General features: G+C 44.1%; 1 protein-coding gene across 2 annotated transcripts; it reads left to right on the forward strand.

The window, feature by feature from the left end:
- The first annotated feature begins 245 nt into the window (after nt 1-245).
- On the forward strand, nt 246-4,853 carry LOC125268300 (putative E3 ubiquitin-protein ligase UBR7). Of its 2 annotated transcripts, none has more exons than XM_048190374.1 (11): nt 246-511; nt 781-914; nt 1,073-1,133; nt 2,509-2,604; nt 2,689-2,742; nt 2,817-2,922; nt 3,063-3,181; nt 3,312-3,479; nt 3,560-3,737; nt 4,566-4,627; nt 4,707-4,853. In XM_048190374.1, exons 1-11 carry the CDS (start codon nt 425-427, stop codon nt 4,776-4,778), a joined length of 1,137 nt encoding a protein of 378 aa, XP_048046331.1. In that variant the 5' UTR covers nt 246-424; the 3' UTR covers nt 4,779-4,853. The 2 variants fall into 2 exon arrangements, with proteins under 2 accessions (XP_048046331.1, XP_048046332.1); XM_048190375.1 differs by having other exon boundaries at nt 4,566-4,622.
- The last annotated feature ends 10,927 nt before the right edge of the window (nt 4,854-15,780 follow it).

A 15,780-nucleotide genomic window follows, 5' to 3' on the forward strand; every position in this document is an offset into this window, starting at 1 on the left:
TATGAGATATAGTAAGAAACATAACAAATCATTTGAAAATAACATTATAATAATAACAACAATTATGCGCTTTGATTATAATAATAAAATAATAATGGCATAAACGTTTTAAATAATTATAGCTGATTTTCGCTTATATTTGTGTTAATAATTCCACACGATATGCTACTGCTTAAACTAACAGAGGGTTAAAAAACCCCCACTAATACATAAACACGATTCCCGCCATAATCTTTCGACACCGGAAGTGACGTGTTGCGGCGGTTCGGGGTTAGGAAAGCAGCTCTTTCATTGGCTCCTCATGTTTAGTTCGCCGTGATTTTGACCACGTGATTTCTAACCGCGCGTGTGTTGTGTTGTTGCTTTGTGTACGCGTTGTGTTTGTGTGTTTTCCTGTGTTTGTTTTTGCTGTGTTGTGTGTGTGATGATGGATCAGTGTGCAGTAGATGAACTGTATGAAGCGTTCGCTGTTCTGGCCGGAAGTGACCCTGATCATTGCTCTTATCCAAAGGTAAGCTGCCTGCCTGCCTGTGTGTGTGTGTGTCTGTGAGAGAGAGAGAGAGAGAGTGAGAGAGTGAGTGAGAGTGTGAGTGTGTGTGTGTGTGTGTGTGTGTGTGTGTGTGTGTGTGTGTGTGTGTGTGTGTGTGTGTGTGTGTGTGTGTGTGTGTAGACGTATGTAAGTACAGATGTTTATTTGGTATGGCATGCTGATGTTTGTGTTGTTCAGGTCTGTGTTTGTGTTTTTCAGGTGTGTTTCAGGTGTGTGTTTGTGTGTTTCAGGGCTACATGAAGAGGCAGGCAGTGTTTGCGTGTAACACGTGTGTTCAGGCTGGCATGGAGCCGGCCGGTGTGTGTCTGGCCTGTGCAAACGCGTGTCATGATGGGCATGACATCTGTGAACTTTACACCAAAAGGTCTGAAAGATTCATCCATTCACCTCAAACACTCTGATCGGCTCTTCTGGAGCTTGAGACTGACATTCACTCACTGAGGCATCTGTGAGCGAGAAACTGATTGTTCCATTATTCAGTTTTACTGTTTGTTCATTTGTTTGTTTTTTGTTTTCTCACAGGAATTTTCGTTGTGATTGTGGCAATGAGAAATTCAATGGCTTCAAATGCAAACTTCATATGGTAAGTGTTATGAACCAGACCCGATGAGATTAGATTCCAGCAGTTTGCCTGTCCATACCAGATGTGATGCGACAAAATCAATCAAAAATCACAGCCAATCAGAAGAGCGCATGGGCGGGGTCTCTCTGCAAGTGCACTGCACTCACAAATAAATGGAGAAAACACATAATCAAATTCATAAATATTACACCATTTTAACATTTTTAAATACATAATGAGTGACTGAATCAATCCGTGTCTTAGACACTTGATATTCACACTAAGTTCTTTTAATATTAAATGAAGCACATAATCAGTAGCTGAGAGTATCATTGTCATACTTTGTTGTTTGATGTCAGTCAGTGCAGTGTTAATTTCATTGATGAATAATTTGTCAATTTTCGTCAACGACTTTTTTTCACGGACAAAGACGAGACGATGACTAAATAAAAATGCGTTTTGAATGACTAAAACTGACTAAAATCTACTGTAATTTTCGTCAACGAATAAAAATGAAACGAAAATGATAGGGAGGGACGATTTGGGAAGATACTGCTGTCCTGTGTGGAAGATGCACACATTTTGTAGTGTAACTACTGCTGATCTAACCGCAGGAAACACAGCACTATTGCACATCAGACTGCTTCACGGTTAATGAATAGCGCACATTTACGACTAAAACTAAATCAAAATTTGCTGTCAATATTTCACTGTGTCAGTGAAATAGAAACTGTTTCTGTTAGGACAGAAATAGTCTCAGCCTCAGACGTCATGCCCACCGACTGTTGTCTGAACGTCTGATGCATATGGCACACTTGACTAGAAACACTTCAGGAGTCGAAGTCTTCATCTGGTTGGTTGAATTCTACAGGATGTCCAGGAGACGTGTGTTGCGTTCTTTTATGGTCCGCCTGGAAACAAATGCCATGATGCCAAACCCCCTCATGGAAGAAGAGCGCCGTTGTGTTTACATGCGCTTACCAGGATCAACAAAACGCTGGATTTTCAAAAGTATGTGGAGTTCGAGGCTCCATTGTTGCAGTAAACTTGCACAATGCTCTTAAATGAATCATTTATTAGATGCACACTGGCCTGTTATTGTAGGGACATCAACTTTTTATTTTCATGCTCCTAAACATGACACGGCACAAAATGAACTCTGATTGGTTACATGTCAGACAAACGTCCTCTTGGGCGATCCTTGGCCAATGAAAGCTGCGATAGAGTCCAGACCTGTCACTCTGAATGTCTGGCTGTGCGAGACTAGGACAGAAACCCTGATTATCATGGAAAACGCTCCTTTTATCACGTGACACGTCTGGTTAGAAAGCAGTGTTGGGGTTGTTCAGATGTCGCATGAGATCTAATATGTTGTTCTGTGATCTGATGTTCACAGGGAAAAGAAGCACGAAATGCGAAGAACTCGTACAATCACAACTACTTTGGCCGATACTGCTCATGTGACCGGCCGTATCCTGATGAAGACGATCAGGTGTGTGTGACCCTCCTCATCCTCTGCTGTGATGAAGGTCTGCTGAATTATCTGTGAGGTTTGAGCTGTTTTTATTCTCTGAAGGTTAATGAAGAAATGATCCAGTGTATCGTGTGTGAAGACTGGTTTCATGAGAAGGTAAACTCACACACACTGATTTATTCTGCTCCTCCTCTGGTCTTCTTGTGTTAAAGTGCATCTCGATGTTTCAGCATCTGGATTCTCCAGCGGTGGACGGTGACGAGCTGACGGAGATGATCTGCGTTCACTGCATGAATCGAGCGCCGTTCCTCTGGATGTATGCAGCGCATTTAGCAGGTCTGTAGGATGTTCTCTTGTGTTTCTACAGCACTGAAGATGTTCAGCTTTTAAATACATTGATGTCAGCTGATGACAAAGTTCAGTTCTGCAGTCACTGCGTTGTTTTAAATGGTTTCTATTTTTGTGATCTCCTCTAGGTTCTCCTTTGAATAAAGAAAGCCTTTGTACAGTGCATGTGAATGCTGAAAATACGTCAGATGAAAAGGGAAAATGTTCAAGTGTCCATGATACGCCCTCATCGGGTCAGGAAGAAGCGGTGAGAAACAGCATGTCGTATGTCATGAACCTGATTGTATGTAGAGTAGCGACTGCCAAACGGTGCAAACATGAATTCAAATCTCCCAACCTAAACATTGTGAATGAGTTTGACATCATGTGTTCATCAGACTGATGCAGCCGGAGCCGCGGGCCGTGATTCAGATCAACAGCACTCAGAAGCTGGCAAATGCATTTTAAAAGAGCTTAAAGCTGAAGATGCGGCGAGTGTGAGGAAAGCCGCTGTGTTCTGGCCTTATTACTGGAGAGCGAAACTCTGCCGATGCACCGACTGCAAGGTGGGCGTCATGTTGAGCTTTACAGAGGTCTTTTTCTGTAATATTTTGATTATTTTTAATTTCATATATATTCTGTATAGAGAATGTATGTAGAGTCAGGTGTTCCTTTCTTGCTGGATGAGTCGGACACGCTGCTCGCGTATGAGGAGAAAGCCAAAACTGAAGCGCTGACGAGTGACGACCTGCTGCTGTCCTGCCTGACCTCTCTGACCTCACTGACCTCTCTGACCCACGTGCAGCAGCTCGAGGTCATTTACCGTAAGTGTGGCCCTTAGGGCTGGGTAAAAAATATTGATTTCTTGATTTTAATCGATTCTCATTTTTACAAACCATTATCGATTCTTAAATCCCAAGAATCGATTAGTCTAGTCTGTTTTCAGTTGATGAATGAGCAGAATATGTAGCGCCTCCCATCCAATAAATCGCAATAATCTTTGTGTTTTGTTACTTTTGATATGAAGCAAAGTCTCAGATTTCAAGTGATGTCCATCTTATTTTGAGATTTAAAAAATAAATACCGTTTTGCCGCTGTTTAATGTGGCGTGACAGATCGCTTTAGCGCCTCAGTTAAAGAGAAGCATGTGATCATCCTCTCTTCCGCTTTAATACCAGTTACAGCGCTAAATAAACATGAATAAACATCTGAAGGTATGTTAAAATATAGAGTACAACTTACTGAAATCTGTATCATGTCTCGTGTAATCGCTCAATCAGTGCTTCAACCTCGAAAAGACGTCAGTAAAACATCTTGTAAACAATGTGAATATAAACTCGTTAGTCAGCTAGAAAAATGAACTCTAGAAAGAAACATTCTGATAAATATAGCTATGCACAGTTACATATTCATTCTAAATTTTAACGGTGTTCAATATTTAATGCATGTTTGAATGTAGAAATGATTATGTAATTCTAAACTTTATTTATAATAAAAACATCGAGTGTAATTTACTTATATACTAGAATATACTATATAAGTTAATTTTACCTTCAATATTATTATAGTAGGACCAACTGACGCACACGATTTCTTATAGAAGTGCCTTTTCTTGAAATGTGGACTTTTTTTTTTTTTTTGCTTGTGTCTAGAGTACAATGACTTGAAAGACGAGCTGCGTGAGTTTGTTCAACAGTCGTCAAACCAGAGTAAGGTAAAGATGAGATCATGTCAGTTACTGAGATCAATAAGAAGTAAAGCTCAGTTTTAAATGGTCTCTGGTTTGGTTTTAGGAGGTGACACCTGAGCGTTTCCAGGACTTTTTGGAGGAACTGCAGGCAAGAAAGAGGAGACGGTTAAACTGAACCAATCAGCAGTTGTTCTCACAATCATGAGCCTTAACATTACTTCAATAAAGTTCCAGAGCAAATCCTTCTTAATTATTCCATTATTTTTGCTTTTTAATTGTGCTTTGACTCAGATTCTCTCTTGCAGCTCATTGTCAGTATGTCTCCATGTTTAGCATCATGTAACGCTCCAGTCCTTGAATCTGATTGGTTGAGCAGAGCTTCAGGAGTGCTGATGTAACAGTTCAACAGCACTGGGTCTGTTCACTGTGGTCCTGTCTCAAATGACACCCTAAACACTAGTGGTCTCCCTACAAGTCCACACTTTCGTGACTTAATTCTGATTTGACTGTCGGGAAGAAGTGCAGAGCTCGTACTAGTGCAGGCTCTGCAAAAGAGCGCATCGAGGGCGCATGTGGACCACAAAGTGGGCACTTGCGAGCACCCTTCTGAAACCTAAAATTGACAAATAGGGTGTCCAAGCCACTGTCCTGGAGAGTTAAGCTCCAGTTAAACACACCTGAAGCAGCTAATCAAGGCTTTTAGGCATACAGGACACTTGCAGGCAGGTGTGTTGTGGTAAGTTGGAGTTAAACTCTGCAGGACAGTGGCCCTCCAGGAGCGAGATTGGACACCCCTGTCCTACGGTCTTGTGGACTTAACAGACACGCGCACACGGCAGGCATTGTACGTTCAAAAGTGCATATGAAGTGTGTCATTTGGGACAGGGCCATCACTCTGATAGTTTGTGTTTGTTCCAGTCAGACTGTGTGTGAGGGGTTTTACTGTGACACACCAGCAGGTGGCGTCAGGTGCCCGTCTTTGAGTGAGTCCATCAAATTGATGGTTCCAGAACACTGCTACTACATTTGATGAACTTCATGATCGTTTTCCTGCGCCTTCATGAATACTTGTCATTTCACATGCTGCTTTTCACACATTATATAGCAGGGAAGTGTGTAAATGTGTCAGTATTAATGGATGAGTCAATGAATCCAGTTCCACTCAAAAAGTTAAAATAATTAGATATTACATATAATTTGGTAATAAAACAAAGTGTTGCACATTTTATTGTTCCAGTGATGAGAAGGCTATATGTATTTTGTACAAGCTTTGCATCCGCTTTTTACCAATTACAAGCACCACAGTTTTACATCGGGACTACTGAACAGTAAAACAACATTTTAAGATGCAAAGTATTGATAATCAAAATAAAGCTCTGTAAACGCTTGCATTTTTGCAACACTACAAGGGATAAAGGTCCAATATGGTTAATTTTCAGAGATAGGGGGATCTCAGTGTGGCTGTATGAGTAAATTGTTATAATTGTACATATTTTTAATGGTCACATTTTCTGAAGAACAGATAATATTGAAACTAGTAAAGTACCTCTTTTTTTTCCCTATCAATTAAATTGCAGTGCCAAATAGTCTTTTCTAAAGTTTGTGTGCCCTAAAAGTATTAAAGACATCTCAATATCCTTCTATATTCTTATTCTTAATAAATTTTTCTGTTGTAATCTTCATTTTAAAGGCCTTATATGGTTCAATCCCATATATATGATTATCTTAATGTGGCTCCAGGGGCGTAAATCGCGGGGGGAACCGGGGGGGTCAGGACCCCCCCATCTGAGTGCTGTCCCCCCAAAAAAATATAATTAAAAACCACGCTAAGTATTGTAAATAAATTATATATACTCAATATAATTGTGTAAGTAGTAAAGCAATACGAGCGCAAACGGGCGTTTGAAGTTTAGAAACATTTTGAGTCACCCCTCCCTTGCCTCACAGTGGTTTGGTCCACCGCGCACGTCACACTCGTGTCCGGCAGCGCCGGCGGGAGAGAAGAGAACAGTTCAGCTCTCTCTCGCTCTCAACCATAGACAGTAAAAGAAAGCTCTCCATAGACATCATATATAGCTAGACGCCCTATCGAATGCTACTGCCTATTGGCACGGACGAGCCGTGGAGCCGCCATCTTGGATCGGTCGCCAGCTCCACTCAGTGTAACTTGTTTGACATGTGCAATGAGCTGTCAGCGCATTTAATTAATCATATCTCACAGAATACCTAACTGATTTTGACTCGGGTTTTTTTGCTGCAAAGGTAATTCATGTAGCTATGATACAGGACACATTGTTGAATGTATTTTAATATTCATAGTAGACTTAACAGTTATATAATATTCTGATATAATAAGATATAAAGTGACCAGACGTCCAAAATCAAAATATGTGATGTAGGATATAAGGTAATTTATAAATCACACATTATAGATATAATAAAGAAGCAGAAACAGATAGTTGCAGTAAAATACGATATTTTAGTAATACTAGCAGAAGTAACTCGATTTGCGCTTTGCCGTCATGTGTGTATGCTTCCTGATATCACGTGCACAAACACAAATAACTATTTTGTCCGGTCGAACAATGTATTTATTAAATTCAGATTGGATTGTGTTGATAATAGGCACTTAACGTTACCTAACGCTAAAAGTAAGTTTCGTGCATTGAGCGCATTCTTGTGCTTTCGAACTTCCTTCTGATCTGAATAGTAATTATGTGGAAAACACTTGCGAGGTCCGACGGTTAAGCAGAGCGGTTAAGATAAAGGGGCTTGAATAATTAATAATCAATATAACCTTACGAAAATATATTTATTAAATGTTATCCACATTATATTTAATCTGCAACAGCATTGTGAACATTTATAACGATGCGTTTGGTCATTAACTTTTAAATGCATCATTATGCAAAGATGAGGAGAGTTATTGCATGAAAGACCCATGACTGGCAGATCAACGTGCGACTACATCTCTCCGAAACGGTAGGAAAATAAATTTAATTAAATGTGGAGGATTTTAACTGTGACAAGATGATTGACAGGGTAGTTTAAACAGTTACAGGTTGCGTAAATAAGCGACATAACGTCCGTTAAAGACGCAGTTATGACGGTAGTATGTCCCAAAGCTTGTCTACTCTTCTGCTACACACTCAAAAGTATGTACTTTTTCTTTACAAAACAGTAAATGCTTTTAGGACGTCGTATAAGTAGGCGAATTGGGACGCAGCTTAGGAGTACGACCGGTCTAAGATGGCGGCCGCAAATCTCGGCGCCCAGTGGCCAATAGGGCGTCTACCTATATGATGTCTATGCTGCTCTCAACCAGTGCCCAAGGAAGTCGACCGGAAGTTGAAGTCGGCCGCGTGCCGCCATCTTGTAGCAGAACTTCACTTGCGTTAGCCATCCCATTGACTCCCATTCATTTTGGCGTCACTTTGACAGCAAATAACTTTACATCTGAGGCGTTTAAAGACTCAATTTGTCCATTATTTATTTCTAAAGATACACGACAATGTATAAAGGGCTCCATTACCTTCTATGTTACATTATGGCCCCGTAGAAACAGTTTTTGTAAAAATAGGCTAACGATTGCGTCATAACCACTCGACTCTCTGTCGCACAGTAGAGAAATTACCGTACAGACAGGAGGAGAAGCTCGCAGGCAATAGTATGCATTAACTTAATATGGCGTACTGGCGTTACATTTTAAAATACTATACAAAATAATTAATCAGAATAATTTCTCTTTCTTTTACTGTCTATGCTCTCAACAGTAGTGATGTCCAAATGAAGCAATGAATCAGTATTGAACCACTTCATCAATTGTTTTGAAAATGGGTTCATTCATTCAAAGCTTCGTTTCAGTGACATCTAGTGGTGAAATTGTAGATAGCAATATAATGTCTGTATGAGTGTAACTAGGGTTTGTGTGAATGATGTAAATAAACCAGCCACAAATAAATAAGCCAGGTGCAGTAGGATAACCAAGGTATAATAAAGCACCTTATTATAGGACTGATCAGATAAAAATGTTCCCACATTGGAGAACATGTTCTCTTCCTAGCTGGCTCCATGATGATGATCAAACAATGCAGTGATAATAACAACTATGCAAACTCCTAATACAACAAACCCACATCTTGTGCATCATTTTGGGTGTCAGTTGCTGCTTCGGACGTCATCGGTCACGTGTGTTTTTCCGCACCAAAGCAAACTCCGAAGCAGTAGTTCAAGAAAAATGCTGCTTCGAGTTCGAAGCTTGTGTCGGAGCATCGGTGTCAGGCGGCCATCACTACTCAACAGTTCTACAGACAGTAACGTTAGTTGAGAAGAGTTCCTGTAAGTAGGCTGTCAAGGCTATTTTATTCAAAAACATCGGATGAAGTGATTATTTTCTGTTAATACTTACGATGCTGAGTAATTAATCATAACAACAGAAAAAAAGAAAAAAAAAGATGATAACTGATGTATTTTTTTCCGTGAGTCCGCTATTTTAGCGATTATACTGCTACCTAGCTTGTTTACGATAGCTTGTTGAATACTAAGTCACCCACACCAACAACAATTAACATCGTGATAAGAATATGTGAACTGTAATAAGGCTAATTGATTTACTGTTGTGTGTTGGGTTGTGTATTCATCGTATTTTGGTGACTTGGTTGTAAACAACTTTAAAAATATTCCAATAAATAAATTATTTTGAATATTTTGGTCAGTTTAGTTTTTCATTGATCAAAGAGAAACAACAACAAAAAAGCATAATGGCACAGTCTCCATGCTACAATAATATAGTAGTAAGGTTTTCTTCTGTGTAACATTATATATATCCTTTTATAAGTAAATTTTGGCTGTATTATTTGTGTCCCCTTCAAAAATTGCACTTGAGAAATTTTATGTTTATTGTCCCCAGCACCCCCCCCCCCCCACTGTCAGATGAAATTTACACCCCTGGGCTCCATGTTCAAACTGTTGAATTTTACTCATTTTCTATATAGGATATAGCTACACTAATGCAAATTAAATATCAACCTCTATTCAAAACAACACACTTAAATGTTTTTTTTTTGTTTGTTTGTTTTTTGTTTTTTTAAGGAAGATGCATGTGTGGTGTAAAATTTATATAACAACTGAACATCTTTGAAATTTCAGTCAATAAAGCATTTTTTAAACAATGGCCCTATATTGAATGCACAAATTCAACTAAATGTTGTTGCAACCATATACAGTATGTATGAATGAAAATGCATAGGCTATTTTTCAATTAAAGAGAACTTAGATCATTAGTACGGGCTGCATTTGGTGCTATAGACTTTAGGCAATAGAGAAGTGTTCCATGTGAAAGCAGTGATTGAAGTGAGCCGCTACGCACCAATGCGCAGTACCAGGTGTTGTGCTGAATTCCTGTATTTTAATTTGTAGTGCACACTCACTTTTTAATGCATACCAGTAAAAGATATTTATAGATAGTCCACAAGGCAAAATTATAACTGAATTTATAAAATTTATGAAAATGATCCTGTTTAAAATTTTACATAAGCTTGATTCTTAATAAGCTACTGTATATCATTACCTGGGTGACCCACGGCTGGTTTTTGTTCGTTTGTTTGTTCTTTTTGTTTGTTTTTTTGTGATGGTTGTTCAACAGTTTAACTGCCCAAATCCTCCATTTTCATCATGTTTAAAAGTTTTCACCCCCGGCTCTTAATGCATCCTTCTGGAGCATCAGTGACAGAAGGTTCTTCGGGGCAGTACGGTTCAGCGCATGGAGATGGACGAGCCCACGTCGGCCCAGCACCCGCGTGCCTCGCCCTCTCCCAACAGAGAACACTCCCCCGTCTTGTTCTCCCGCCCTGAGCAACGTCCCTCAGCAGATGCGAGCGATCTTGTCTCCTTCGGCGGATCCGACGAAGAGCCACTCTTCGACTCCATGTCAATGGCAGCCTCTGAACCAGAAGGATGGGTTGGCGAGGCGGGGGCGTCCCCTGCCTTCTCTGGAGCCCATCGACCACGGCACGGGTATGGACGCCGAGCTCTAGAGCCGTAGAGGATCTGGACCTCGACTGGGCCCCACCAGAGGAGCCATCGCGGAGCTGCTTGGACGAGTGGTTTCTCCCAGGCCGTCGCCAGGCCCCTCGCCAGCACTCTGCCCCGTTCTTTCCCGAGGTACACGAGGAGCTGACAAAGTCATGGCGTGCTCCCTACTCTGCCCGCCTGCACACTACCCACCGTTCAGCCCTCACCACTGTAGACGGCTCGGAAGAGAAGGGCTACGAGCACCTGCTGCCCCTGGATGAAGCAGCGGCCGCTCACCACGAAATCCACGGCCCAGGCCATTGGCAGATCAATGGCCAGCTTGGTAGTGCTGAACGCCACTTGTGGCTCAACCTGACGGAAATTAAAGATCAGGACAAGACGCCCCTGTGTCCCCATCAGGACTCTTTGGACCAGCGGTAGAGGGATTCACGGAGTGATTCACGGCTGCTCAGAAGTCTCCTCAAGCGATGAGACACTTTTTGCCGAAACGCTCAAGCTCTGCGTCTGCTTCCAGCCGCCCCAGGCCTGCGCCGGCTCAGCATACGAAGCCTGCCCCCTCTGCTTCTCAAGCAGCGCCGCCCAAAGAGCACCGCCAGCGCCCACGCCCTTCCAAGCGCTCATCCTTCCCCAGACCCCAGGGACCCCGGCCCAGGATTGCGCTGGACCCGGCGACACCGAAGTCGTCCTGATCTGCGAAGAAGGAAGAGGATTGGGGCATGTCTCGCCGCAGCCGGACCACCCCAAAAGCTCTCTCATGCAATCTCCCCTCCGCCTCGTTTATCTCTGGGCGTGGGAGAAACACAGCCTACTGTAACAGGGCCCACAAGTGTTGCATCCTTTCCAACCGCCGTTTTCACGGCGACCCATTTTTTAAACACTCCACAAAAGAGCAAATTTCCTCTTCCACCCATCTCGGTGTACGGCCCCCTCTTAAGCGGGCCGTCATCCGATGTTATTCTCCCTCTTGCCGCCCGGGCCGAGGCTTGGAAAGCCATCCCCAGGGTGTCAAGCTGGATTCTAAAAGTCATAAGCCAGGGCTACTCGCTCCAGTTTCGCTCCACCTCCGCGCTTTGGCGGGGTTATTCAGACTTCGGTACAAGCGGACGACGCGCATGTCCTCCGAACCGAGGTTTTAACTCTGTTAAGGAAAGGGCTATAGAAATAGTTCCCTTCCCAGAGAGTGAGTCGGGCTTTTACAGCCGCTACTTCTTTCCAAAGAAAGACGGCGGTCTCAGGCCCATTCTGGACATCAGGTTATTGAACCTTTCCCTCATGGAGCGAAAGTTCAAAGTCCTGACGCTGAAGCAGATCCTCGCGCAGATTTGCCACGAGGACTGGTTCTGCTCGCTGAATCTGAAGGATGCTTACTTTCACATCCAGATAGCCCCCCATCACAGGCGATTCTTGAGATTCACGTTCGGGCTCTCCCTGGCTCCTCGCACTTTTACGAAGTGCATGAACGCGGCACTTTCCCTTCTGAGACAGATGGGAATACGCGTTCTGAATTATCTCGATGACTGGCTCATCCTGGCCAGCTTGCGTACAGAACTGGAACACCACAGATCCGTGCTCCTCAGCCACTTAGAGTGCCTAGGTCTCAGGGTCAACCCAGCCAAGAGCTCACTGCTTCCCACTCAACGTATCTCGTTCCTGGGTGCAGTTTTTGACTCTGTCCGTATGACGGCAGTAGTCTCGCCAGAGCGCGCTCTGGCCATTCAGCAGCTCGTGGCTTCCGTCAAAAACAAAGCCTACCTCCCTCTGAAGCTGTTCCAGAGGTTGCTAGGGCTCATGGCTTCCGCCTCCCCAGTCCTCCAGCTCGGCCTGCTTCGCATGCGGCCTCTGCAGTACTGGTTGAAAGTTCGGGTCCCTCCTCACGCTTGGCGTCACGGACGCCTGCGCCTCAAGGTCAATCAGGCCTGTCTAGCAGCCCTGAAGCCCTGGACGAACCCCACTTGGTTCACTCTTGGAGTACCCCTACAGGCGGTGTCACGAAGAATGGTGCTTTCGACAGACACGTCCAACTCGGGTTGGGGCGCTCTGTGCGAGGGCAGTCCGGTCTTCGGCTCGTGGACTCACGAGGAAAGCCACCTACACATCAACTGCCTCGAGATGCTGGCAGTGACACGAGCCCTCCATGCTTTCCAGGCTTATTTGACAGATCGCCACGTCTTAGTCCAGTCGGACAGTATGACGGTGGTCTCCTACATAAATCGACAGGGGGGTCTTTCGTCCAGCCGCTTGTGCGCTCTGGCGAAGCGCCTTCTGGAATGGGCATCCCCAAGGGTTCCGTCGCTCAGAGCGACTCATATACCCGGGAAGAAAAATCTGGGAGCAGATATGCTGTCTCGGAAACAACGTCCCCTCAGACGAGTGGATGCTCCATCCCCAGACGGTTCTCACTATATGGGAGTTCTTCGGGAAAGCAGAGGTGGATCTCTTCGCCTCAGAAGACAACTCTCATTGCCCAACCTATTATTCGAAGGAGGACGATGCATTGGCCCACACTTGGCCCAATACCCTATTTTATGCTTTTCCCCTGATCGCCCTGATCGCTCAGGTTATCAGGAGAATCAGGGAAGACAAACACAGAGTTCTGTTAGTGGCCCCACTCTGGAGGAGCCAGATTTGGACCTCGGAGCTGTTCAGGCTTTCCACGGAAGCCCCTTGGCCGATCCCCCTGAGACGAGACCTTCTCTCTCAGGCGAACAGAACAATCTGGCACCCGCAGCTAGAGCTTTGGGCTCTACATCTGTGGACCCTCGATGGGAGCTGTCTGACCTCCCGAGGAATGTGCTAGATACCATTTCCCAGGTGAGAGCCCCGTCCACGAGACGCCTCTACGCCCAGAAGTGGTCGGTCTCTGTTAGCTGGTGTTCCACACGCAACATAGACCCGGAGGAGTGCGACGTATCTTTTATACTGTCCTTCCTCCAGGAGCGTTTGGAATTGGGACGGGCCCCCTCCACGCTCAAGGTTTACGTAGCAGCCATTGCAGCGTTTCACTCGCCCATCGCTGGACAATCAGTAGGGCGGAACGATCTTGTTATAAAGTTTTTGAGGGGCTCCAGGCGATTGCATCCTCCTCGACCCCTCACCGTTCCCCCCTGGGACCTTTCCTTGGTCCTCAGAGCTCTTAAAGGTCCTCCTTTCGAGCCACTGCATCTAGCGGTCGTTCTGAAACCGAGGGTTGGCTACGTTCCCAAGGTGCTCTCAACCCCGTTCAGAGCACAGGTCATTTCACTCTCTGCGCTTCCCCCTTCGTCGGACGAGCAAGAGTTGGAATCATTATGCCCCATCAGGGCTTTACGCGTCTATATCGAGCGATCACAGCCTTTCCGGCAGTCTGATCAGCTTTTTGTCTGTTTTGGTGGCCGCACCAAAGGGTCTCCGGTCTCAAAGCAGCGTCTTTCACGATGGATTGTCGACGCTATAGCTCTCTGTTACTCCTCTGTGGGCGCAATTTGCCCCATCGGAGTTAGAGCCCATTCCACTAGAGGCATGGCTTCGTCGTGTGCCTGGTCCAGTGGAGTCTCTATCAAAGACATCTGTGAGGCGGCCGGCTGGTCTTCGCCGTCCACTTTTGTCAGGTTCTACCAGTCGGACGTTCCGACCTTGCAAGCCCTGGTCCTTTCAGTGTAAATTTGCGGCCTCTACGTGTTCCGCTTTTTGCACAACCAAGGAGTTCTCTCCTTTGTAGTGTAACAGGGTAAAGGCGGCTTCGGCCTTTCACTTGTCCGTTGGTCCCCCTTATGGCGTCCGGTCAAGTCTTGTCGTTTCCCAGCCGTGGCATGGCGCGGTTGAATTCGTTCCCCCATACGCAGTACGAGTGAAGTATCGAAAGGGAACATACTCGGTTACTAACTTAACCTCGGTTCCCTGAGATATGGAACGAGTACTGCGTTACTTGCCATGAGGCTGTGACTCAGTGTTGTCGCTTCAGTCGATATGGCCTGATGGCGAAACGCTCGCTTATATAGCCCATTACCCCGCCCCTTTCGGCGGGAAAGTTCGCGCGCTTGGTCGCCATAGGCCGCGCAGCTATGCCGCACCGTCATTGGTTCAACAACTTGTCTATGAGTGAACCAATGACGATGCAGTTACACTGCGTTATTGCTTCAGTAGCAGGGAAAAAGGGAGACTTTCCCCCCCATACGCAGTACTCGTTCCGTATCTCAGGGAACCGAGGTTACGTTAGTAACCGAGTACGATATGCAATGTTTGATGTTACATTTTTGCTATGTCACTTCTCACATGCAAAATTTTGATTTGATGTTTAATCTTTAACCACCCACAGCATCCTTAAGTGTAAGCGTAAAGTCACCATGAAATCAAAACATTGTGTTACTGCATTAATTGACCTTGTAAAATTATTTTTCACTTATTTTCTTTTCTTCATTGTCTCTTATTGGCTTCTTTCTCTAAAGAGAAACAAGATGTCAGTGAAGTTAGGCTTATATTTCCCACTGATACAGTACAATGAAATACTGCTGTCATTAATGTTTCATGAGGGATGAAGGAGGTTGACACGACCTGAGAAAATAAAACACTTCATTATTCTTATTAAAAACCATGTTTAGAGATGATGCAATGATTTAAAGTCAAAGAGAGGATGTGTACTTTTTACATTTATTCATTTAGCAGACACTGTTATCCAAATGAGGAAGAGAATTATGATCCCAAAGAGACAAAAACACTAGAAAACCACTGAAAAAAAAGTGTCAAACATATAACAGGGAGGGAAAAGCAATGTGAAATCACTGAGAACGATTTTTTTTCTTCACACGTCAGGCTGTTTAAGATTAACTGATCAGAAAAGGATATCAAAAATAAGATGATCATTTGCTGAACTGAAATATTATGTTTCATTAACGTAGTTCAGGAGGAACAAGTCAAATAACCTACCCAATCATTACGTCATCTTAATGATTACGTCATCTCAACCAGCTGTCAACAATCTGTAATCAACGTATCTACCCAATCAGCATGAGTTCAGGCCTGTATATAATCACAGTCAAAACTCACCCAAAGATCCTCGACAGTTTCCAGAATCCCTCCACCACCCCGTCTCCTCACACTCTCTGGGTTACTTCATATAATCTAAAAGGGGGGGGGGGGGGTACTCTGTGTTCGGGCCGATTACCGAG

This window comes from Megalobrama amblycephala, linkage group LG5 (genome assembly GCF_018812025.1).
Source record: "Megalobrama amblycephala isolate DHTTF-2021 linkage group LG5, ASM1881202v1, whole genome shotgun sequence".
NCBI lineage: Eukaryota > Metazoa > Chordata > Actinopteri > Cypriniformes > Xenocyprididae > Megalobrama > Megalobrama amblycephala.

Excerpts from the sequence above, each read along its gene's own strand:
- LOC125268300 (XM_048190374.1), top strand. The coding sequence starts at position 425 with ATGATGGATCAGTGTGCAGTAGATGAACTGTATGAAGCGTTCGCTGTT. Across the intron at positions 512-780 it reads ATCATTGCTCTTATCCAAAG|GGCTACATGAAGAGGCAGGC; the intron begins GTAAGCTGCCTG and ends TGTGTGTTTCAG. Across the intron at positions 2,743-2,816 it reads AAGACTGGTTTCATGAGAAG|CATCTGGATTCTCCAGCGGT; the intron begins GTAAACTCACAC and ends TCGATGTTTCAG.